Consider the following 24,658-nt stretch of genomic DNA (forward strand, 5'->3'; position numbering starts at 1 on the left):
TTTGAGCAGTCTATTCCAGTCTTTAATCACCCTTACAGTAGAGGAGTTTTTAAATGGCTGAATGGCACTTGTTGTATTTGATTGAGCTCTAGGCTGTGAACCTGAGCACTCTAAGGAGCCCTGGAGCCAGAAGCTGGGGATGAGGGGTGGTGGGTGGGTCACCAATGTCATGGAGGGGTGGTTCCCAAGAAACCCAGACCTGGGCTGCCACCATCAGATTCCATGAATGGGAACACACAAACAACAACACCCTCTTCCCAAAGGATTTCTGAATAAGCTCTAACAAAAAGAATCCTTCACCTAATGTTGAAAACGAATTCACTGGGCTTTGTCCTGCAGCTCCTATGGCCCATAGCCCCACCAAATCTGCAAGGGAGAGGTACCACGCTCTACTGGTATTCCCAAACTGGAATCTGGGGAATTCCAGAGGCTGGAATTGATCCTAGAAGATAGAGATAATATTTGCAGAAATGCATGTATTTTCTGATTGCTGAATGCATGTGTTTCTTACCATCCCAGCTGAAGTGGATGCCATGCAACTGGGAAGCACTACCAGACAGGCTAAAGTAGATGATGAAGCAAAGGTTATTCTGGATTCCCAAGAATTCCTCAAACTTCCAGCTGTGTCTCCCTATCTCCCACCCTAGCAGCAAAATGTGCAATCTCTATAGGAAAATTGATCTTCCATATGAATCCTCATATCTTTCTGCAAACCTGCCTCATTCTGCAGTTTGTTTCCAGGATTTGATCTTTATTTAGGAAATCATCACCGCAATGTAGATAAGTCAGAGAGGTCATCAGATTTTGAGCCTTGGCTAAAAACTCTCCTGTAATCAATTTTTATGATTTACTCACAAAGCTGCATAATTAGAACACTGCAGCTCTGTACATGGGGTTCAGAAAGGTGAGATTTAAGGAGGCAGTAGGAAGGTTGAGAAACCCTTACCTCTAAACTACTCCAAGTGTCTGCTGTTTCATTTTTTTTAGCTGCTTCTGTTAAAATTTGAATTTTGCTGGCTAATTTCACTCTCTACCCTAAATTTGATGCACATATTTTTAATCATCCTGGTCAGGGTTATAAAACCTGGCAGCCTCTGGCCTTCACATGGGCAGGCACTGTGTGATAGGCAGAGAAGCTACTGAAAATGAAAATTATGAACAGCAGAGACTTTTCATGTTGAATGACCACCTTCCAAAATCAAAGCATGAGTGTTTTATCTCTCTTTTTTTCTGGTTGATGCCTATAAAGCTCTTCTTGATATTAAATAATCTCAGTAACAATACACACATCATTTCCATCTGGCATTTACTGTTTTTCCTAATGGGGCCTAAATCCTTCTTGCACAGCACACCCCAAAGCCATGAAAGTGGATAAAATCTACTGCTACAAAGTAGTTGTGGATGGCAACTTTTCTCACATGCTTTCTTTCCCTTTTCCACCTTTCTCCCCAGTAGTTCTTTAAGCAGAAGTTTCTGTGTAGCAGTAGGTCCCTTTTGATTTCCCTGCACAAGCCAGGAACTCATCATGAATTGTTATTCTCTGACTTTACTCATCTTTTAGGTCACTGATCATATTTCAGGAGTTCTTGCCATTACAAAGACAGTGACACCCATATCTGTGACACTTGGGTCCCTTCCCAGCTTTTGTGACAAATGGCTTTCACTGGGCTTTCTTGGACAAGATTGAGGTCTTCAGAACTCTCGTTTTCACTCCCAAACATCCAGATATTCTGCTGGGCTAACACAGGCATGTTTAATAAATAAAATTCTGCAGTTTCTCTGCACTGAATCAGGTCTTTTGGAGCTGTAAGGAAATGACTGGAAGATGTGCTTGTTATACAGCACACATTTAAGGCAATCAAATGGTGTAAGGAAGGGTCAAGTCTAAAGGTGTAAAGTATTTTCATGAGTACAGAAATACAGGTGAACTTTTGACTGGATAAATTTTCCCTAATGTGCAAAATTCCTGGTATTTCACCTCTGCTTTTGTCAGTAACAAAACAAACCCTGTCTATTGAAAACTGCACTTTCTTTGCTTACATGATCCTTGCAGGCCAAGAAAAGGCATTTTTGGCAGTTGAATGTGCTATAACTTCCAGCATCCCACTCCAATACATTGTGTTTAAACATTACATAGTGTTTATTGAAGCCATAGTGCTGTAAAAGACATTTACATCCCTTCATAAACACTTCAACAGGTTTCTTTGCCAGCACCATAAAAAGACAAATGCCACTTAAACTTGAGCACTTCATCTCTAAATCCTTCTTCTGTCTGGATATCACCTGGTTGGGGTTCTTGTCCTGGTTTAAGCTCAGATGGCAAAAAAATCCCAGGGAGCCCACTGCTCACCAGTGGGATGGGGAGGAGAATTGGAAAAGGGTAAAACCCACTGGTTAAGAACAGTAATAATAATAATAATAATATAAAAAGAAGAAGAAGAAGAGGATGAGGAAGAAGAAGGAGAGGAATAAAACCAAAGATAGTTGTTGTACAACACAATTGCTCACCACCCACTGATGGATGCCCAGCCCATCCCAGGACAGCAGCTGGTGCCTCCCAGTTTGTTCACTAAGCACAACATTCCATGGTATGGAATATCCCTTTTCCCAGTTCTGGTCAGCTGTCCAGGGGAAAATGGAAAGTTCTTGACCTAGGGTGAGCCCCACTGAGCAACAACTAAACATCAGTGTGTGATCAATATTATTCTCATCCTAAATCCAAAGCACAGAACTGGATCAGCAGCTTGGAGGAAAAATAACTCTGTTCCAGCTGGAACCAGAAAAATCTTCATCCTTATTAACCTGCCTGTGGCATCTCCCATCATCATTCTATCCTCAGTCCTTCCACTTCACTTTCTTATTTTAACAAAATCTGTGATTTCTCCTTCATAGAATCAGACAGTAACTGCTCACAAGGCTGAAATTGTAGGTACCTCACACACATCACCGTGTTTATTTGTAAAACATCCAAATTCAGCTATGTATTGTCTCAATTCAGTTATCTGCCCACTGACCTCCTTTCCTGTCCCCACCTGCTTCTGCCTGTTGTCTCACCTTGATTATTTTGCCAGCTTTTCCCCCGAATTCATTCTTTGTCATGTCTCAATCTTTATTTTGCCCTGCTTTTTTATTCCATGCCTCCATGCATATCACCTTCCCCTCTTGGCTTTGGGCTCTGTTCACAACTCTGTTTGCAGTCGGTGGTTATGCTACAACCACCTCCTCTGGAGTGTCAGGTATGATGCTGGCACACCATCTGCTCATTTCTTTCCTTAGGTCACGACACATTCCCTCATTTTTCATGCTTTTCCTTCTGGAGAGCTGGGGGCCTGCTCCTCTCCCTGCCCAGGCTCGATTAGCAGCGAGAACAAAACGCTCACCTGCGAGGGCTCTGGTCTGCCAGCCCTGCATTTACAGCCACATTTGCACTTGTTAAAGTCCTCTGCTATCTCATTATTTCTCTCCCCAACACCAAGGCAGACAAGCTGTCAACAAATACTCGTTTCATTGGGGACACAAGGTATCCGCTCCTATGGCAAATGTTTTTTCAGAGTTTTGTAAGGACTACAAATAAGTATCAGAGTGTTATTTGAGAGGTTTAAGGAAGATTTTTGTGAGTGTAATTTAGGAGAACAGGATTTCTCAGAGAAACTTCTGAAAATATTTCACTTCAGAACCTTATCAAACTCACAATAGCACAATAGCACAAGCACGAGTAAAACAAAGGAAACTCCCTGAAACTTTCTCATTTTATGCAGAGTGATTTAAGATCACTATGGCCTCCCCCTGCATGGAGAAGCTACTAGAAATAAAAGTGATTTTAAGGCTAAAGAGTGTCACTTGTACAATGGCTGATACATCTCTAAAGAGGTCCCTTATTGCTACACAGATACTTTATTGACATGGAAAGAATTTAAAACCAATAAATAGCAGAATAATCCATTCTGTTGCCAGGTCCCCATTAGGTGGTGGAGGAGCTCGGTGCTCTCACTCTCACTTTAAACTGTGGTGTTGCATCACTCCTGTGTAGTCTCCTGCAGATCCCATCATCACACATCTCTAAAGTTAGCAAAGCTGCCTCCAGGCTGTATTTTAAATGCAGCCCACCCAAGACACCAAGGCCAGCTGTACATTAGAGCCTCCCTCCTCTTTAGCACAGATATTAACTGTGTCTGAGTTCTTCCCAGCCCACTACAGCAATCCCTTTTCAGCTCCAACATGGGCCCAGTCAATCCAGACAAATATACTCAACTCCCACTGAAATCAAGGATAAATGAGGACTTCCCGCCCTGTGGAGGCTGAGCTAAGTTCACACAAAATGAAGGTGAAGCCTGAGGACAAATCTCAGCATGTAACACTTTCCCTTGGAGCAGACACTGCCCACGTTGAACACCAGGTCAGTGGGAGGGGACATGGACTATGGGGACTGCTCAGTGCAGCAGCCAAAGAGCAGCTAAAATCCACCCAGCTGCTGTTTCCTGAAATAAAATATTTTAGTGTCTTGGTATGTAGATCCTGAAATTTAAGCCTAAACAAAGAAACCCTCAGTACCAGGGAAAGCTGTGTGTTCATGTGCCTGCCTCCCATCCTGAGCACTGATTTACTGGCTGTGCCTCGGCTCTTGGGTATCCACACAGAGCCAGGCTGGTGTCTAACACTGAATGATGAATATCTGCCATTTTCTAGCAAATTTTAGCTGCTGGAGGCCCGAGGTAAATTTCAAGTCTGACTTTTGAATGAAACCTTTGGTTCCCCTTTTTGATTTCATCCCTTAAAGACTGCCCAGAAAGTAGTATTTTAACTAAGAAGAACAGCAGCTTTAAAAAATCCTAAGAGCATGGGATGGAGCAGAGGGGCCTTTTGCATTTGTAGCACTTGTCTTTGGGGACAGTAATTCATAAACCAGAAAAAGTCAGAACAGGCCTGAGGCTTCTCAAGCTTCAGGTGCCTGAAGTAGCTCCCAAGGGATTTTTTTATACCTTAGTGTTGGACAGTGAGCAGAGCTCTGCCCTCTCCAAGCATGCCTTGGAATCTCTCCCCATATCTAACACAGAGAAAAGTGGTTTAGAAGCTTTCCTAAGGACCACTAATTTTTTTGTGTGTATTTTTTAGCAAGCAAAAAACCCAGGAATACTTTTGAGTGGGTGTCCACAGCTGAGATTTTTGCCTACGCTTTGCAAAAGGAAATTTTGCTCTTTTCTCCGAGTGACAGCTCTTAGTGACCAGGCCATAAAATTATACCAATGGTACTTTTAAATTGATCTAAAGTCTGTTCATTTGTGTAGTGCACATTTAAAGCCACATTATTGTAAGATGCTCCAGCAATGAAATTCAGCATTAGCAATTCAGTTCATTAAAGAAGATATTTTAGTAGGTTCTTTCTTTTATAGCTATTACTCTGTCTAAAGTGAGAAAAACCGCAGTCAAATTAATAAAACTAACAACTCGTCACACATAGGCTGCCTCTCTGTGAAGTCTGCTCTGCTCTCACCAGTTTGGCAGCCAAGGAAAGATGTATGGGAGCCAAATTCCCTCTTGCATAACCACACAAACCTGCACGGGAATGTGTTTAGCCCATTCAGTGCTTGTAACCATGGTTTCATTTACTGAAAGTTACCCTGAAAATTCAAAGTTTTAGTCAATCATCAAGCCATTCTCCAGATCAGAGGGCAGCCACACAGCTCACTTGTGCTCCAGGTTCAGAGAGGCTGTGCTTTGGGAGGGCTTCACTGTTGCTCTGTTACAAATATCTCTGTTGGATGCTCTGGGACACAACTTCCCTGGATAACCCTGCCTGCTCCCAAAACTTTACACCCAGCTCTCTGCTCCAAAACATAAATCATGCCTGCTCTCACTCCCTTTTGGAAGCAGCAGTCCCTGACATACTGCCCTACTGACAGGCAATCAGTAAGGCTTTACCAAATAAGATTTCCTCATAGCTTCCCTTTTCCGTTTTCAGGAGGAATTCAGTGTTGGATTCAAACTGATTTTGCAGAGATACCCAGCATAGAGAATTGCAGTTTCAGTTTTCACAGAATTTCCATCCTGCTCGAGGACAGCTCACCAGGGGCTGTGCCCAAGTGGTCACTGGGTCTTGCCTGTCCTCTCACCTTCCATTTGTCAGCCATGAGACCCAAGCAATGTTTGTGCCCTTGCTCATCCTGGATGACACTCAGTAACTATTGGACCCTGTAAAAGAGATCCTCACCAACCTGATTTCCACCTCATCTCACAAGTTCCCATTCAGGTAATGACTTAAGCATTTATCTAACTTAAAGAAGTTAAGATTGTTCCTTATTGACTTTAAAAGGACTATTCATATGTATGAAGTACAAGGCTGGATCAAGCCTTGAGAGCAAGGCACGAGCTGGAAGACAGAACTCCAGGGACTGGAACAGACAGAGTCAGGTCAGCTCAATTGACTCTTCAAATCATCCAAAAGAGGGAGTCTCAGAGGAGGGCTGGGAGTGCTGGGGAAATGATCTGTCACTATCTTGGCTTTAGACCCAACCAGCTGATTTAGGGAAGGAAGAACTCTCCCAGACTCTGACAGGGAAGATGAAGGTGAAAAGTAAAAGGACACAGGGTGCTGAATTTCTATTTTTCACTCACTTTAGCACAAGACTTAGAACAACTGGCAGCTGATCTATTCATTACGAATGAATCACACAGAAGTACAGAAAGCAGTTCCTTCCCGGAGTAAATCTTGGATCTACTTTTTCTTTTCCAGAATCAACCCTTGCCCTTTGCCCAGCCCTGTTACTGTGGGAGAAGCCCAGGCTCCTATGACTCCAGCACTTTTCCATAAGCTTGCAGCACCTCCCAAGTGATTAATTCATGGAAGCTGAGAGGATATAGGATACACATCCCTCACAAAGTGAGGAGAAACTGCCACAAATGACTGGGCAGATATCAACAGCTTCAGCAAGAGACAAAATATTCCCACTGACTGAAAAGTGATGGATTAGCCTGGTTTAATGCAGCCAAATTATCTGTGTAAAAATACATGCAGGACATGCTGCTGTGCCACCAACGGCACTGCACAGCAGCTTGTGTTTACATCTCATTCCTTGTCACAGGCTGTCCTGTGTGGGCTGGGCCCAGGAAGAGCTGCTGCCACAGAGCCTGGGAACACATGAAACCCAGGGCCTGAGCCCTGGTGCGTGGGCCCAACATCCAGCAGAGGCAAAAATTAAACACAAGCTGTTTACCTGATTACACCAGTTCAGCAGTGATTGAAGGGAGATGGGTGTTTTTTAAGTTTAAGGAAGAGCAAATTGTTAGAACTGAGAGACAGAAATCAATTCCACTCTGTAATTGCTATGGAAAGATCTTCTTATGAGCCTCACTGGAGTTTGATTTTGTACATTTGCATCTCTTTGCATGATGCAGTTGTCACTGAGTCTGCAAATCACATCAAAATTAAGCTGTAATTTGAGCTTGGCTTAAATGAAAAGTGTGCTAAAACTTTGAAGTCCACATGCTATGGGTATGAAATCCTGTTTCAGCTAAAGCAATAATTAAGACTGGATCGCAATTGCAGTTTAACAACTTCAAACAGATCTTTAGAAACTGCCACTAAACCCAGCTGGAATGGCAAATGAAGCACTTGGGCTGTGGTGGAAACAGGAACATTGTACCTGGTGCTGTGACCTCATCTGGCACTTGGATACAGCAGTCACTGAGGTACAAACCCCACAGTGACAAATTCCCAGACAGGAGCCATGGACAGGTGTCCCTCAGGGACAGGCTCTAGGTCTAAGCAGTACCCCACTAACAGCTTAGAAAAGCTGTGGTCTTGCATCTTTGCCCCTCTTTGGTGGACTCTGGTGGTTTCCTGGTCAATCCTATGCTAAAAATCTGAGGATGTAAAATCAGCTAATGATTCTGGCAGATCAGCCTCCCACATGAATTTTGTTTGAGTCTGAATTTATGAACCAGGGATCTTTCCTTTGAACTTCATTTCCTCTTCAGAAATAGTTCAAAGCAGTTGGAGAACACGAATGCCAAAATCAAGCCTGAAAACCACCACAGCCTCACTTTAAAACACTTCATTTTCTCTTGAGAGTTCTGCTGTTGCTTTCCATGGCTTGTCAAACAACCCCGTTCAGATTTAGCACAGGATCTGCTGTTCCCATTCATCACGAGTCTCAGGACTGAGGCACTCCAGCTGCTCCAGGGCTATACCCTTAAAAGTGATCTTGCTGTGATGTTACAACAGCCTGTTGTTATGACCTTGGCTATTTTTGACAAAGAGATAAAGATGAAATAGGTTCTTGTTCCTAATGACAGCTTGTACAAAACATCCTTTCCAAGGAAAACTATGTTATCCATATGTACAGTTATGGATCAGGCTATGAGCAGCACTATAATCTCTCTCCCCCAGGTGACACTGCAAGAAAGATGGTTTGGTGTTATTATGCCAACATCTCTTTAATTACACTTTGGGCACGTACTGGGTTTTCTCTCAAAATTAATAACAAATCAAACACTTTGAAAACCTCTTTATTTTTTCACTACAACCTCTGTGTTTGTTTACTTGAAAATTTCTCAACCTGGCACACACAGTTTTGGAAGATTTTTGCTTTTAATTCAGGGTTCTTGCCCTGAACTTTCTTTTTCCTACCTGTTGCCCCTTTTTTGAGAAGGCCCTATTAATGAGAAAGATTTCTGTGACCTTCCTCACAATAAATAATGCTCATGAGAGTCAAAATGGTCTTCAATAAAATTACCTGATTAACATCTTGAAAGAAAGACCATCTTCTTCTTCACAGGCCTGATGATTTCAATTAGAGCTTTGTATAGATTTCACTGACTTTTTTTAGCTGTTTCCTCAAAACTAACTTAACAACCACCTAAATACTTAAAGCATGAAGATGAAAAGTCCTACTTGTGAATAAAAATTTAATTCTTTGCTGGATGGGGGCCTAAGGGCTTGTAAATACAGATGGCTGTGAGCAAGACCCAGAAGAGACCAGGTAACCACCAACAGGCAATTATATCCCCACCAGAACTTCAAGCCATACTGTTTGAAGCTAATTGCTTTGAAATAATTGGAAAGGTGAGCAGGTAAGTTCACACGGAGCATTTGCAATCTTGCTTTGTATTTAAAAAACCAACAGTCCAGATTGCATGGACAAAACAGGCATGATTCAATAAAATAAGTTAAAAGGGAAAGGAAAGGTATGCAGTGGTTTTTTAAAAGGATTTTCCTTTTAATTTTTAGCATAATTAAAATGCTGAAAACATTTTGTTCAAGAGCTTCTTTAGTTAATACCTCATTACTTCTCTTTTTATTGTTATGGTAATCAAGCCTTAATATATTGCAGCTTTATAGCATGAAATCAAGGCTAGGCCTGTGGGCATGGACAGATGTACAACAGCATGCAGTAAAACACAGGTACAGAGACATGCAGAGCTGAATATGGCACTGGGGTTTTTTATAATTGTTTAGCAATTCATCTGAAGTTATTTTAACCTTGACAACAGATGAACTCTAACATATACCATGATCAGTCACTGGAAAGCTGCACTGAAAAGCAAGTTTTGTAACTGTTGTCTTACAGGCTGGGTTCTAGGAAAGCATAAAACCAAGTCTGAGCAAGATGATTAAATTGTTTGCATGACTACAGGCTGTAGCTGTAACTATTCAAAACGTTTAATTGAGAATATTTTAGCCAAGAGAGAATGGTAACACTGGGGCACTGCATTTTACATCAGAACTTTGCCTCTCCATGGGAAATTGGGGCTTGCTGTCAGAATTCAGACCCTCTCCAGGCATAGGCACACCAGAAAAGAAGAATATTTGGATCTGACTTCTGGTTCTGAAGTGACACTTGGACTTTGTGCTGGAGCTTTGCTTATGGTTGAATTTCACCCATCAAATCAAGTGAAAGTTAGAAATAACTTTTAGAAAAAATTAATGCCTGTGTCTGCAGGGTGTTAAAATTGTATCTCAGAAAGAGTGAGTATCCTTAGATCTTCCCTGAGGAAATGACAACACACAACCCCCAGTGTCAGGGAGGCTCCACTTCTCAGAGGTGCTTCCAGGAGAGATCATTCAGGAAACCATTCCAGCTCCTGGGAGCTTTGCTAAATTTAAAGGGAGTGTTTTGGCTGGCAATCCCTCTCCCAGTGAAAGCACTTCTAACAGCCAACATGGAAAGCAATATGCCTGTGTCTGCACCCAATCCCTGATCCTGAGGAATGCATTGGGAAGTTCTCAAGCCCCATGGGTTTGGGATGGAACCATTCACCACCAGCTTGGGTTTCTCCCAAGCACACCCTGCAGGAACATCCCAAACAGCCTTTGCCACTGCAAACATGTGACCTTCACTGGTTACCCAACAGTCATGAAGGAACAGAAAGGAGGTACAGGTGACACATTATTCCAGTAGAAATGAGAATTGTTTTCCACATTATAACTGGATAACAGTAAAATATGATTTAACACAGGGACCATATATCAGAAAAACCTGGTTAACCTCAGTTAGGCAAAGCTTCTGGATTCCCCCTTTCTTGGAAATACTGGGAGTAACAATGTTCCTTTAAACCTCTGAATTTAAACAAAGTCTCTTAACAATGAAGAGCCCAGTCCCCCACATTTCTAGTGTCAAGCACAAAGGTGAGCAGCTCTCAGGTGCAGTAAAACTGACTTTCCCTCCCAGGAGCATTCCACTGGGCAGAGCTTGTGGGATCAGACCTTGGGACAGGAACACATGTTACCCAGCATAAAACAAGTGGAATGGAAGACAATGGGCACTACAGGCCAGCAAACACACTAATTATATTAATAAAATGAAAGCTTAAATTTTGAAGCTAATCCTGGGCTATCATTTATAAAAGTTAACAGGGCATATTTAATTTAGGAATTGGCTAACACTTCTCTTTCCACCGCTGAAACCTCATAAATGAAATATACTGGATCCCTGCCCAGTGCGGAAATAAAAGTTATGAATAATGTTTCTATCTCAATCATTGTCAGTGCTTTAATATTCCTAATTACTTTAAAAAGCTAAATATTCAATATAGGAAAAACCTTCTTTTTCTTTTATCTCCACTTGCAAGATTAGAGCAATTTAATAAGAGTCACTGGGTAGTTTTAGTCCACAAGACCATTCTGTACTTTGACATCTTATCCTTTCCTGGCCATTTTTACACAGAATGAAGTGCTTTTTACTCTGTGAGTGCACATGTGTATAAAAGTATCATCTATATGTCCTTATTGTCTTAGTCTTTTTTATTAATATTATTTTTAACTTCTGTTAGTGCACATGCATTGTAAAAATACTCACTGGTAGGTTAAACTAAATCTAGTACTAAGAATAATCAAAACATTAAATGAGTTCCTGAGAATCTATACAATGTATCACAATTGATAGTATTATTTTTCTTTTAAAAAGTATTTTTAAAGATAGATTTCACTATGTCACGATGCCCAGTTTTTCCCCTTGGCTACATTCCAGGTAATCCCAAAATGTTGCTTTAAATCCCATATTATGGCCTTTGTTTCCAGCCTTGGAATCATAGGATCCCATAATGGTTTGGGTTGGAGGGACTCACTGATCATCTCATGCCAACCCCTCCTGTGGGCAGGGATGCCATCCCCACACCAGGTTACTCAGGGCTCTGTCCAACCTGGCCTTGAACACTCCCAGGGCTGGAGCATCCACATCCCCTCTGGATTAAAGTCCTTCCTCCCTGCTCCCTTCCTATTCCCTTTTCTGCTGGAATCGTGGGGATATTCAGCAGAGCTGCAGACAGAACCCCAGGAAGCCATCCAGGAATGTGCCCCCCTGCCTTCAGCCTCTGGTTGTGTTCACCCTCAGGCACATTTACCTCCCATTCCCTTCTAACTCCTCCCTCTATAGATCCCTTCTCTGTTACCTTCTTGCCTGGTAAGGATGCTTCTTTCTTAAGATCCCAATCAATTTGGGAGAAAGGGAGGAAACCAACACAGAACAAAATGTCCATTCAGTTTCATTTCACAGCATCTCTCCCCATGCAGCTTTATTTACTTGCCTGATGCACAAATTGACTCCATTTAACAAGCTTATTCCTGTTATGTCAATAATGTCTCAGGCCTGTGTTACATCACACTTGGATGTTTGTGCTGCCTGTTCCATTCCAGCATGAACCAACCACTTACACTCACCGTTCCCAATTAAGAGAGTTTAACAAACACAGCCTTGCCAGCTGAAAGAAGTGAAAGCCTCCAGTGTGGATTAATTCCCTAGCAAAAGTTGCAGAACTCCCAACTCCCATTTCCCTAACTTTGGCAGTATGGATTTAAAGAATGGATTGTAAGGCAGAGGAGAGAATCTGGGCTGCCTGAAAAGTCAATGGCAAAACTCCCACTAGCTTGAACAGGACAAGAATTCTGTCTGGAGAGAGTGCTTTCCAAACAGCTCCAACACTCCACACAGTATTTAATGAAGAATGTGCTGTATTAAAGATTTGAGAGAGAAAAAATTATTTATAGAGCTCTATTATCTGTACTGGGATTCTAATAACAGAACCAAAAGCGTTAACAGCATCCTCCGCTGCATTTCACATTTCTTTGCAAAACACAACCAAGAAAGTCCAATGTCATTATTCTAGGAAAGGGTATTCTCACCTATTCATAGAACCACAGAATGATTGGGGTTGGAAGGGACCTTAAAGGTCATTTTGTTCCAACCCAATATGAATTCTTACAAAATAACCAGCAGACAACCCTCATTTTTCCACTCAAAGCATCCAAGTTCTAAGGCCATTGCTTTATAAGGCCTGGTTTTTAATAGCAACAGATATTTTTATCATATTTTGGTATCTTTACTCACCACTTGAGCAATCAGTCCCTCCCCAGCCTGGTTCACAGTGACACGTGTCAGGAGAGACACATCTTCCATGCACACACTCCTCTGTGCACAGTGCTGTTGAGAGGAAACAAAACACAGCATTGTAAACATATTAAGTGGTTACTAAACATACCATAAGCAATGCCTTAGAGAGCAATATTTTGTTTAAAAATACTAAACAAAGCAAACACACAAAAAAATAATTACTGTCTAGATTAAATTATTGCTAAGTGACCAAAATAAAATATAGGTCTCTTGACAGCAATAAATTCATTTATCACTTCAGCCCTGTAATGAAAAACTTGAACACCAGAAATTCCTTTGGTTAGCAGTTTTGCTTCATAATAAAGTTTTTACCAAACTGATATTTATTATTATTATATTACAGAACAGCAGCTTCTTATATCACACTCAAATTGCAACTGCTCATAAGGCAAAATGGAGCTCAGTCTTGAAAGTGTATTAAGATCCAAAATAGATTTGTAAAACACAGCTCTAGGAAAATAAATAATTTTATTCCATGATGCAGTGGCTGCAAGTACATTTATGTCTTTTCAAGGTCAGCCAGTTTTCCATAATTACAGTTCTCTGTCTCACTGGTGGAATATTGGAAGTTCAATATCATCAAGTTCAAACCAAGGCAAACCAAAGGCTGGCTGAGGAACAGCTCATAGTTTTTAGGATTCTCTTTTCCTGTGCAGTTTCAGTATCTGACAGTTTCCAGAGTGTGCCCATCACATACTAAAGAACCTGGAGAGCACTGAATAACTGCTTTAAAGACTAAACTTTGTTGCTGACTACCTTGTTTCCATTTTACCTCTTAGGACACTGCCAAAGACTCTGTGTTAGAGATTCAAATTGGATGGTTAAGTTGGAACACATCAATTCCATCTAGACCAACATGTATGAGTTCTTAATAAATAAAAAAAATAATAAATGAATGATGCAGTGGCAATGAGGTCACTGTATTAAACTGCATATACATATATATAAAATACATGATCTAGATCATATATAACCTATGGTTGAATATCCTGTGTTTTTATATCAGATGAGAAATGTGAGTATTAATTTACTTAACCAAGAACTGCCTGAAGCTGGACTACGAAAGACTTATCCCAAGACAAAGATAATTCCTTCCTGTTTATTAAACCAAGGCTAGCAAAGCTGATTTGGGAAGTAGCTTTAGTTGCTGTAGTGAAAATGGAGCTAAGCTTCTGGAAGTTTCCCTGATCTGCAGGTGAAATGAAAGCTGGAACCCTTTCAGTTCCCAGAAACCTCCTGTGCCACAGGTTCTCCACCACTGCCTTGTAGCTTTGAATGACTCCTGCTACACCTGACATTCTGGACAGACTGGATCACACCTTGGACCCACACCCAGGCTGCCACCAAAGCTCCTGGGAACATTCTGCTGCCTATTTTGTGGTTGGGTCATTGCAGACCAAACCCACTGAGCTGTTCACAAAATATTTAAATCCAACTTCAAAATGCAAGTGGACTTAGAATAATCCTGTGGGACAAACTTTCCTGCTCTTTATCCAGCAGATCCCATGTGACCAGTGATTAGAACATTGCCTCGTTAAAACGACTGCAAAATCTTTCTAAATTAATCATTTCCTTTCTACGTTTGCTGCATGTCAAAAATGCAATTTATTCTTATTCCATATCTTGTGTTTAGACAGTATTGCAGTGGGCATGAAATATTCATAGCTAATCTCTAGTCACTAATTGTCCTAATCTTTAGTGCATTTATTTTACTCGAGTTAGGCTTTCTGGAGACAGTGAAGCATCCTACTCTACAGCTGTAGGATGAAACTCAGGACATTCAGGATATTAGATAAACAGGATTTTCCAATGAAAATATACACACCTCCATGAAATCATTTGAAAATGGCTGGTTATCCATTACAAGGAGAAGATCACATATAGAATAGTCATAAACTTATAGGTTTTTATTCCCACTACAGTGTGCTAAAAGATATAGGATAGGATAGGGATACCTTGGGAATTGTGCCCTGCACAGCTTTAGCTGAGAGTACATTTCTCATTGTTGTGACATCCTGGTTTTGTAAGAGATGTGGAAGTCAAAACTGAGATTTGGCTGTTGCCTGTATGGACGTTTGCAATAAGAAATCACTCTAATATGTAAAATGTGTCACATTTTTTTCCCTTTTAACTGGGCCACGTTCTCACCTCAAGGCAAATATTGTGAGCAAGGGGGTTAATGGGGGACTGGTTCTTTACTCTTCCAGATAACAAAACTCCCACACATTACTGCTCTAAATTTAGTTGATTTCCACACAAATTTATCACACCTTGTCTATGTTAACATAAATATGAAATAGTAGTAACTAATTAAGCAATAAAGTTTCCTTAATCACTTGTCTAGCTGCAGTCCTATGGGAAGAGTGCAATGTGAGACTTAGCAGAAGACTCAAGAGAGAACTCCTCATTCTAAAGCACTCAGTCACATGAAAATTAATAAAAATACATTATAAAGAACTGTATCCTTGTTTTCAGGTGTTCTGAAGTCCCACATCACTGAAGATGACAATATTTAATGAGCAATTAAAGATTCAAGTAAGCTGAAGATGTTTCTTGGAACTGTGCTTCTCTCATCTCTGGTTGATTAATTGCTGAACAAGTAGCTGTGAGCTCACTAGTGACTAATCCCAAATGTGGGGGTCACAGAAAACCCCCTTTTTGAAACAGAGAAGCTTTGACAGAAGTAATTTTATTTAAATCAGACTTCTGCACTGACTGATTCAAATCAGGCTTATAAAGGTCATATTAGGGTACAGCTCTAAAGTTTTACCATAGCAAATAAAATTTTGAATTTCTCCTATAAAAGGGAAGTCTTGCCTTGCTCAAGTCTTTAGAGTTTAAATTAATTTTTCATTCTATTAACATTCAACATAATAGGATACAATGGTCCCCAAGGCATTCTTCATAATACACTTTGTACAGTGGTTTGCAAATGATCTTACTAGTTAATGGAACTATAAAAATTACTTGCACATAAAGGTCAAGAAAAATAAAGATAAGTATATACTTTCTGACACTGTCCTGTTCAACACTCAGCTAAAGGCCCCTGGAGTAAAGAAAACTTGTCCTAATGCAAGGAACATAATTCCCCCCAGTGTAATAGCCCAAGCACTTCAACCTTTGGAATTCCAGACTTTTTATGTCTGCATTTTCCCTCGACCACTTCACTTGAGCAATCCAGCACCTCATTGATCAGTGTATTATTAGCATTCTTGGCATGAGTTTGACATCAGTTTGTAGTTTGATTCAGCCTGGTAATAAAATGACCTACATCAAAGCCCTGCCAAAATGCCATCTTTGTCGCAATGTGTTTAGCATGAGTTATTTGCCCACATTCAAGGTTACACAGCAACTGCTCCTTATCATGCAATAAAGGCAACAAAAGGGTTCTGTAACAATCCATTTGATGCTTATCACTTACTTAATAATTACAGACTGGGCTTTTTTTAACGTATAAGGTCAGTCCTCAGGGAAATAGACCTAAAGATTAAACTCTTTTCACACCTGAAACGGCTGCACTGAGGAATGGATGTTAGAGAAATGGATTCCCCTAACACTAGTGCTTATTCTTTAATTGTTGCCCAGAATTTGAATTCAGATATGATAAATGGTTTGTCTATGTCTCCTCTCCACAAAGGTGTGAAGTGGCCAGAATATTGCAATGAGGAGAAGAGCTCAGTGGAGCAGACTGCAGAAAATTTCCACTGCAGAGCTCCTTCAGCTAAGGGGAACCACAGGGAGTTCATCCTAGACAAAAGCAGGGATGGAGAGTTGCTCTGTCTTCCTTCATGCTGCATTCCTCTGGATGGACCCAAATTATGATGTTGCAGGGTTTAACTTCGTTGTTACACCCACTGTGACACCCTGCTCATCACATCATCCACCCACTGAGCTCCACAGTCAGCCTCTTTCCCAGAGGATGGGGTGCATTCAGGGAAGAGTTTCATCCTAGGGGAATAAGTATGGAATGATTACCTTGAAAAATTTTCATTATCTGAAAATATAACCTGTGCATTTATTTCACAAAAGACAGAGCCACAAACAACCTGATTTGTTCTTGCACCGGAGTGTGGTAACATTTGTGGTGGTCCTTAGAACCTGTGGGAGTTCACAGCTACCAACCCAGCAACTTCCATCTGCCATTGTCCCTTCGCTGTGCCAGACAAACAAAATATCTCCCAAACAAAGAGCAGGGGAATTACAAAGTGTGAAGGACCCAGAGCAGAACTGAAATCAGGCTCTGTGAGCTGTGCTCGCTGGGGGCAGCGTGTGCTGCCGGAGCATTCCGTACACGCCGGAGTTTCCTGGGCTCTGTGGGATTCCTGCCCAGGATCAGAGAGCAGCCAGGAGGTGACAGAAAGCATAAATAACTGTAGATACATTATGATAATGGAAAACATTGCTAAATGGAGATATAGATGCTGTTATGAGACACAATGAGAAATTCAAGCGCTCGCCTGGAACTGCACAGAATGAACTGGTTTATTTGGACTGCACACATGGCACAAGGTCATTGCCTCAAAATATCTTCTTCTCTCTGTCTTCCCTCTGCCAGGTTTTCTTCACCATACACTGATCTTGCCCAAACTCCCACCAATTTCGTTTATTTTCTGTGAACCAACGATAAACTTGCATTTTTTCTTTTATGTTGCTGGTATTTTAACTTCAGATTATTTCACCAGTTCACCCCGTGCTTAATAGTTGTTGGACTAAACGAAGCAGAAATCTAATGGAAAAAGTGATATTTTCCTTCAATATTTATTATGTGCCCCTGAAATAATTTGGGCCATTTTAGCCCATTCCTCCATTCCCTCGTGCCACTTTTAGGGTAAAGAATGATTTTGTCAGGTGAAATAGCTGCTATCCCATGGCCAGTGGTTTCAGATAATGCAGAGAGGTCAAAGTAGATGAAAAAAGATGAAAAAGTTCTCCTTATCTGTTAGGAGAATCTTCACTCAGGGCCTCTCTGCTTCCATGTTAATGTACTGGCCTGGGTCCAGCTTGTGCTGAGTCTACAATATCAGCTTCATTAGATAAACCTGTAGTCAGCTTTTGGCTGGATTTTCTTTGCCTGTGCTCAGGAAAGGGAGGTTTGATAGCACAAGAAAGATGACTACAGCTAATGCATCCAGGTAGGTTTTCCTCATTCTTAGATTATTGCTTATTTGTGGAATGGATGATTTCCCCCCTAAATCACTGACTTTCCATCGGGAATCAAGCTGATTCAATGGTTTCCTGGATAATTGCTTCAATGAAGTGGGATTATAGCTCTTTGCATTGCTTAATGTCTATTTCTGTGGTCATCACTCAGGATACATCCATTAATTTATCACCTTGGAAAGCACTTTCATGCAAGGTTTAGCAACTTCCAAAGATGAAGAGATCTCAAAGCCTGCTCAGGCTTTGAGGAATTTATTGTTTCAGTGCATGGCAACCCTTCTTTTTCATCTTCCCATGAAAGTACCAGTGAGAAACACAAACCCAAGGAGATCAATGTGAGCAAAGCAAAGATGAGACTGATGCAGGGCAGATAACATCAATGGGTCACAAGATCAGCTCCTTTTCCTGTAGGTGCAATTCCAGCACTTCTTTTGCAGATTTGGAATTAGACACTGCATCAATGCAATCAGAACAGAATCAATGGTTTTTGTAGTCTGAGACATGGGGATCTCTGCCCATTGCCTCAGTGAGGTATTGATCTGTTCCAGGTCGTGTTAGCCTCAGTCTTGACACCCGGCCAAAGCTCAGGGATTAGGCCAGACATGACTTGTGAATGTCTGAAGTGAAAGAACTGTGGAGATCCATTTTGAGGGTTTTGTCTTTTCCCAAGAGCAGAATCTGACATGTGTCAGTGTCATCACTGACATCAGATCAGTAAATCCCTGTATCCATTTGCTGGGACATGAAGATTTGTTAATAAGCATAAACTCCATGATAGTTTTCTACCCTTTCTATCAGCAAGTAAATGGCAACCTGGGGTTTTGATCACTATTGAGGTGAACACAGAGCCTTCTTCATTCTTGAGTGTCCCAGGCTTGTGGCATGGGCTAGTTTAGGGGTCCTGGAATAATTCCAGCCAGATCTCAATGTTTTGGACTCCAAGGGCCCTGCTCACAGTTTACTGTCACTTGAGCTGGCACTGGTGAGAACCTCCTTCAGTCCATGCTGCAATCTGTTGCTTTAGGCCTTACTCTAGGGAGTGAATAGGGAAGTAAACTATGCCAGGGGAAGGGCAGGGTAGGGAAGAGACTGCCACTTGATCTGTGTGCCCTGAGACTGGTGGAGCACAGTCTGGAATCCCAGTCTGGTTGGTTCTGAGGAACAGCTGAGCTGGGGCAGCACATCCCTGAGATAGGAATGGCATCGCATCCCTGACCATAACACAGTGACAGTGACAGAGAAGTTTAGAGCCTGCAACAGGAGAGGTCGGGGGAATCACACATTTAACAGAGTCTTTGTGGCATTTTGATGCCCCATTGGTTTCATCTGCTCTGGTGGAGAGAGGGAATGGGAGATAGCACTCACCATTTAGTGCTGTCTGAGCAAGAGCTGCAGAGCAATCTCCTTGTAGCAGCAAATGTCAGAGAGCATGATTGGGGTCGGGAAGCTGAACCCTGTTGTACCTTTGGCTGTTTTAATAACAAGTGCAGGAGTCGAAGGCACAAAAAGGGATGGTGGGAAGGCATTGAGGGACTCTGAGCACTTAAGTGCATCTGTCCTGCAAAGTGGACAGGTTACAGGGCTGGGAAGAGCTGCACTGATCCCTTAGTCTGGAGATAAAGTCACAGCTCAGCTGCAGCCAACAGAACGGGTACAAAGGCAGGAGGGGGTTAAGTGACGAAGGAGGCAAATCCTGCAAAGAAAGACAATGCCTGATCCAAACAGCTCCTGACTAACTCACACCTCAGACCAAGGTCAGAGGCATCAACACAGGGACTCCAGGGCTCCAGAGGAATAAGAACACACCAGAGCCTGGACTTGATCTTGGGGCAAAGAGAAATTCCTCCTTCTGCTGAAATCCTGACCCTCTAAGGTGAGTCACACCCCCAAATCACTTACCAGTTTGTTGGGGGTTAGAATTTTTCTTTTTGTTTCTTTCCCTCATAAAATTTTGTCCCATCTGTTGCTAAGAGACAATAACGACCAATATTTAGGAGAATCAAAAGAAATGGCCAAGTTGGGAGAAGGGTACAGCTGGCTGCTCTCTTACCTGGAGGGTTTTCTCTTTAGAAGGGTGGAGATATCGCTGAGATTTTGAGCTGGGGGAAGGAGCTGGGTGTAGCTCCTCACTCTCTCTTGCTGTCAGCACTGGTGGGGAGAATGGCTGTGATCACTGTGGGGAGAATTCACCACCACTGCAAGGCTCCATCTTCTGCTGTCTGCTCCTACCGTGTGTGAAGCTCTGCTCGTGAGAGCAGCCATTGCACTGGAACTTTATTAACACCCTAGCTCACTAAAAAAAGGACCCTCACCATCCACTCAGGTGACTCAGGGACACCCGGGACCCTGAGTCCTTTCAACCTTCAGAGGAGCCTCTCCCGGCCGTGTTAAGGGGCTTGGCTGCGGCTGCCCAGCCCTTCATTTCTCTGCCACTGCTCAGGGTTTTTCACTATGCTTCTTGCTGGACATCTTGCAGTTTGTGCTACAGCAGAGTTTCTGCTACATTTCTGCTACTCTGGGGTCTGCTCATCCCTGCCCTCCCAGCCGCTGCTCCAAGGTTCCTACTGCAGCCTCTTCCATCCATCCCGCCCGCCATCCATCCCGCCCACCATCACTGCGTGAGGGAGAAACACGGCTGAGCCCCGCGCCACAGCGCCCCCTGCTGGCTCGGGGGAATCGGCAGCGCCCCCTGCTGGCTCGGGGGAATCAGCGCCCACCCTGCCCGGCCGGGAGCCAGCAGCGCCCCCCGTGGCTGTGAGCGGAACTGCAGCGAAGGGCTGGGAAGGGTCCCTGGGTCCCTGTTCTGCTTGGTGCTGTTTGTTTGCCTTGTTTGACATACTGGGAAACCACTGTCATTCCTTTTCCCATATCTTTGCCTGAAAGCCCCGTAATTTCAAAGTTATAATAACTCAGAGGGAAAGGGCTCAAGTTTTCTGTTCTAAAGGAGGTTCCTGCCCTGTTTGGCAAACATCACTCTTTCAAACCAAGACACAGTTTTAAGGCTCAGCCTTTCTCATTGACTTCACAGAAAGTGAACTGGAGCCCAGAGAGAATTCATCAGGGATCAGCTAAATATTGATGATTGTTGATCCTTTGAGGCCTGCAACTGATTTTATCATTTTCTGTCATTGCTTCAAGTAGAAATAATCATTGTGTTCTGCCATGTTGAGATGAAAGAGTTACAGCGAGATCAATTCTGCTGATCAATGTTCTAATACAATATTATTCTGTGGGACAATTTCAGCATTTAACATTTTCTGGTAAATGATTTCCCATTGCCTCACTCAGGGTTCAAAACAATCATTAGCACTAGTTCAAACTGTTAATGAGGTTAAGGGAGATCCTGAATCAGCAGAGCAGAATCTGTGACCCTGGAAAGGTTTTCCCCTCCTGTGCCCTCTGTCTACTGCTTCTGTTGTGGTAAATTGACCAACTCTTCCCAGCAATTTGTAGGAAATATATTTTCACTTGTTAATTTTCCACTGGAACTTGGTTCATTCAACCAACAAACTTAATTTGTCTGCACTTTGTGCTCTGGGAGGCACCCTCAGAAAGAGCAGCACTATCTTTTTCTAAGCAAGGCAGAAATATTAACATTTACTCTTGGCATGGTCCTTCATTCTCTCTGTGCACAACCTGGGAGACCTCGCTCCAACAAAACCAAATGCAGTCAAATAGGCTTTGCCTGCAGGAAGCTCCAGGTTTTTTGAGGACAGAAGTGCCAAAACCAGTGAAGGTTTTCGCCAGTCATTCCATTCTTAACTTCATGGGATTTCTTTGTTGTTGCCTGAGAAAATTAAATTCTTGACAGGCTGGGAATAGAGGAGGAGCTTGTACCTAAGATCCCTGGTCCTTCCAGCTTTCCTGGCAATCTGTGGAGCAGCAGCCAAACCCACCAGAAGAAGACAAAGCAGAACTGGCCTATCAGACCACCTGTGGGGACAGGGGGCACCAAACCACACCCAGCACAGAGACAGGAATGCCCATTCTCCACTCCTGGGTAACTTTGCCTGCAATCTGAGCTCTCCTGGAAGTTGTGCTGGAATGGAAAATGAGCTTCCTGTTATGAAATACAGAGCTGCAAAGTAGCTAAAAGTGGTAAATCACAAACATTTCCATCAGAGAAAGTCTGGAGGAACACGCAGTGCCCTGCAGGTGAGGAAGGTGAGAAGGAAATGACAGATGGACAGGTGAGAGGGGTGGCAGAACTGGGTGAACTCAACTGCTGGGGGAGATTTCCAGCCTCACCACAGAAACTCCACCAGTACAGTACCAGGGCTTTGCTTCATGCCACAGCCACTCTGCTTTCCTCCTGTGACTGCAGCAACCCAAGAGATCAGGGATTTACAGGTTCCAACAGTGGCTGAGGAGCTGTTTGATTTAAACAGTGAGACAGGAAGCACATGGGAAAATGTCAAAGAAAATGAGCCATTATCAGAAAAAACCCTCACACATTTATAATTGGAAAACATTTGTATCTGAAAATCACCTCAAAATCACAGCACTCGAATATTTTGCTACAGGTTACCCACTCAGGGCATTGAGTGAATTTCTTTGTGTACAAATTCCATCAGCCTGTGATATATTTATTTTTAAATCTGGTAGCCTTGCTACATGTCCGTAGTTCTCTGATTACTGACTTGCCCTGAATCGTGGGTCTTATGCCAAGAAAATTCTGTTTTCTGACAGCAAATGACACAGCTCCACTGCTGATTGATTTTCATAGGTACAGTGTGTGTGCTGTGTGTTACAGTGAGGATGGAGGCATCAAAATGTTGTTCCTAAAAGATCAAGAGTAGATGGATGAAGGCATCTGGACTACATGACACTTCTGGCTGTCTTTGCTAGGCAATGCAACATTTAATAAAACCAAATTACACAGATGTTCCCAGAAAACTTTTGGTCCTGTAGCAAATTGAATAAACTATCGATGTTTCAAACAAAATCTTTCATCATTCTTATTCCAAAATTTATCAAGTCAATCTTACAACAATCCTTTCTTTGTTTCTCAGCAAAACAGGATGAACATGGACAAATTGTAAAGGCAAACCTATCCTTGAGGCCAGGCCCAGGCCCCAGAGGGCCAACATATTTCAGATTTCATTTCAAACCAAGGCCCACAATGCAAGTGAAGGTGACCCTGCTGAAATCAAGGACAGACTGTGCTTTGTTTGAAGATCATACTCGTGTATAAGCTGCACTAACATTCCTGGGGATGGAATATTTAAATGTAGACTCCTTTCACTTTTCTCACATTTCAAAAGGAACCACAGCAATGTGTTTCACAGCAGCTTTCTGAAAAGAACTGCAAAAAAGACAACACAGGAATCTTTTCATGTAATGATGGGGGCTGATTCTCATCTCAAGCCACTCGTTTAAACTTCCTGTCACCAACTCCAGACTGTAGAAGTTCAGCTGGTTTAGGATCAAGCCCAATTTCAGGATGGTGAATGTCCAGAGAAACCTTCCATTAATGACACACAGTAAAATGCACTTTCCAATTCCAAGTGTGGCCTGGAGGTAGAAGATGGGAGCTGAAACCAAAAACTTTTCCCTGCATTATCACAAACTACTGAAGAAGGCTACCATTTATAAGGTAAATATGGCATAGCATTGACAGTAGTTGGTGAAAAGATAATTTTAGATGCTTTTAGTAATGCTTTTAAAAGGAATTCTATTTAAGCTGGACATTTGTCAAAACATGATGCCTGTGAAAGCAGGTGTGGTGACATCAGATACAAGAGCTTTACCAGAGAGCTGCTTCAGCAGAGCTCTTGTGACAGCACTGCTGTACCTGAAAAGGTTCCATTTCTTTACCAGTCTCTTTATAACGTGTTTCATGCACATTTTTTTACTTTTAAAAATATTTCTTTATTTGACTCAATATTTACAGTGCAAGCTTTGTGAAGCAAGGCCATCTTCTAGTTTTGCACATGGATTTCTGGACATCACAGTCATATATCATAGCATTTCAGGAGGGAAAAATCTTGATAAAAAGAAGGAAAGGTTTGAGGTTAGATAGATTGATTAAATAGTTCTTAACTTACTGCATCAGAGAAAGTGAGGTTTCCAAAAGTGAATACCTATGTTAGAAATACTGAGCTTACAATAAACTATTTCAAAATGTTTTGTGATCAAACCTGCAATGGGCTGAAGTCGCACGAAAAATCTCTCTTGGGAGCCTTAAAACCCCTCTATTAAAATGGAAAGTAAGTGTAACAGCACATGGTGGAGGGGAATGCTGTAATCCTGACACACAGAGGAACTGGGAATGGCTGTAGACACAGCTCCAAGCACACCCGGTTCTAAAGGACCCATGGCTGCTTTGAAGAGCTCTGTCCCTGATCAGCTTTTTGACATCTGATTAATCCCCTTCCTAAGTATTGAGAGTTAACAGATGCTTTTCCAGCCAACATCATCTTCCTTCTCTCAGAACAATTAGGGAACCAGAAATGAAAACTGATTTGCCAACTGATTCTATTGCAAACATAAAATTTCCATAGTGTGCCCTCTGGGCACCTTTAGTTCTCTCCTATTACCCATTGTGCCCTCCCACACTCTTTTGTTTCCCTCTTCCCATGAAGAATTTCCCTTCACTATCAGCAACTTCCACT

At 42.2% G+C, this 24,658-nt stretch overlaps 1 protein-coding gene across 8 annotated transcripts in view; it reads right to left on the reverse strand.

Moving 5' to 3' along the window:
• Positions 1–24,658, reverse strand: part of MEGF11 (multiple EGF like domains 11) — a 253,575-nt gene that overhangs the window by 155,129 nt on the left and 73,788 nt on the right. For all 8 annotated transcript variants that reach the window (XR_015806596.1, XM_088172695.1, XM_088172696.1 and 5 more), the window contains exon 6: positions 12,822–12,914. Coding sequence is in view for 7 of the 8 variants with exons in the window: in XM_088172695.1 (XP_088028821.1) it covers positions 12,822–12,914 (93 nt within the window). In the remaining variant the exon portion in view is untranslated. The remainder of the gene's footprint in view (positions 1–12,821; positions 12,915–24,658) is intronic.

Source organism: Sturnus vulgaris, chromosome 13 (genome assembly GCF_052056855.1).
Source record: "Sturnus vulgaris isolate bStuVul1 chromosome 13, bStuVul1.hap1, whole genome shotgun sequence".
NCBI lineage: Eukaryota > Metazoa > Chordata > Aves > Passeriformes > Sturnidae > Sturnus > Sturnus vulgaris.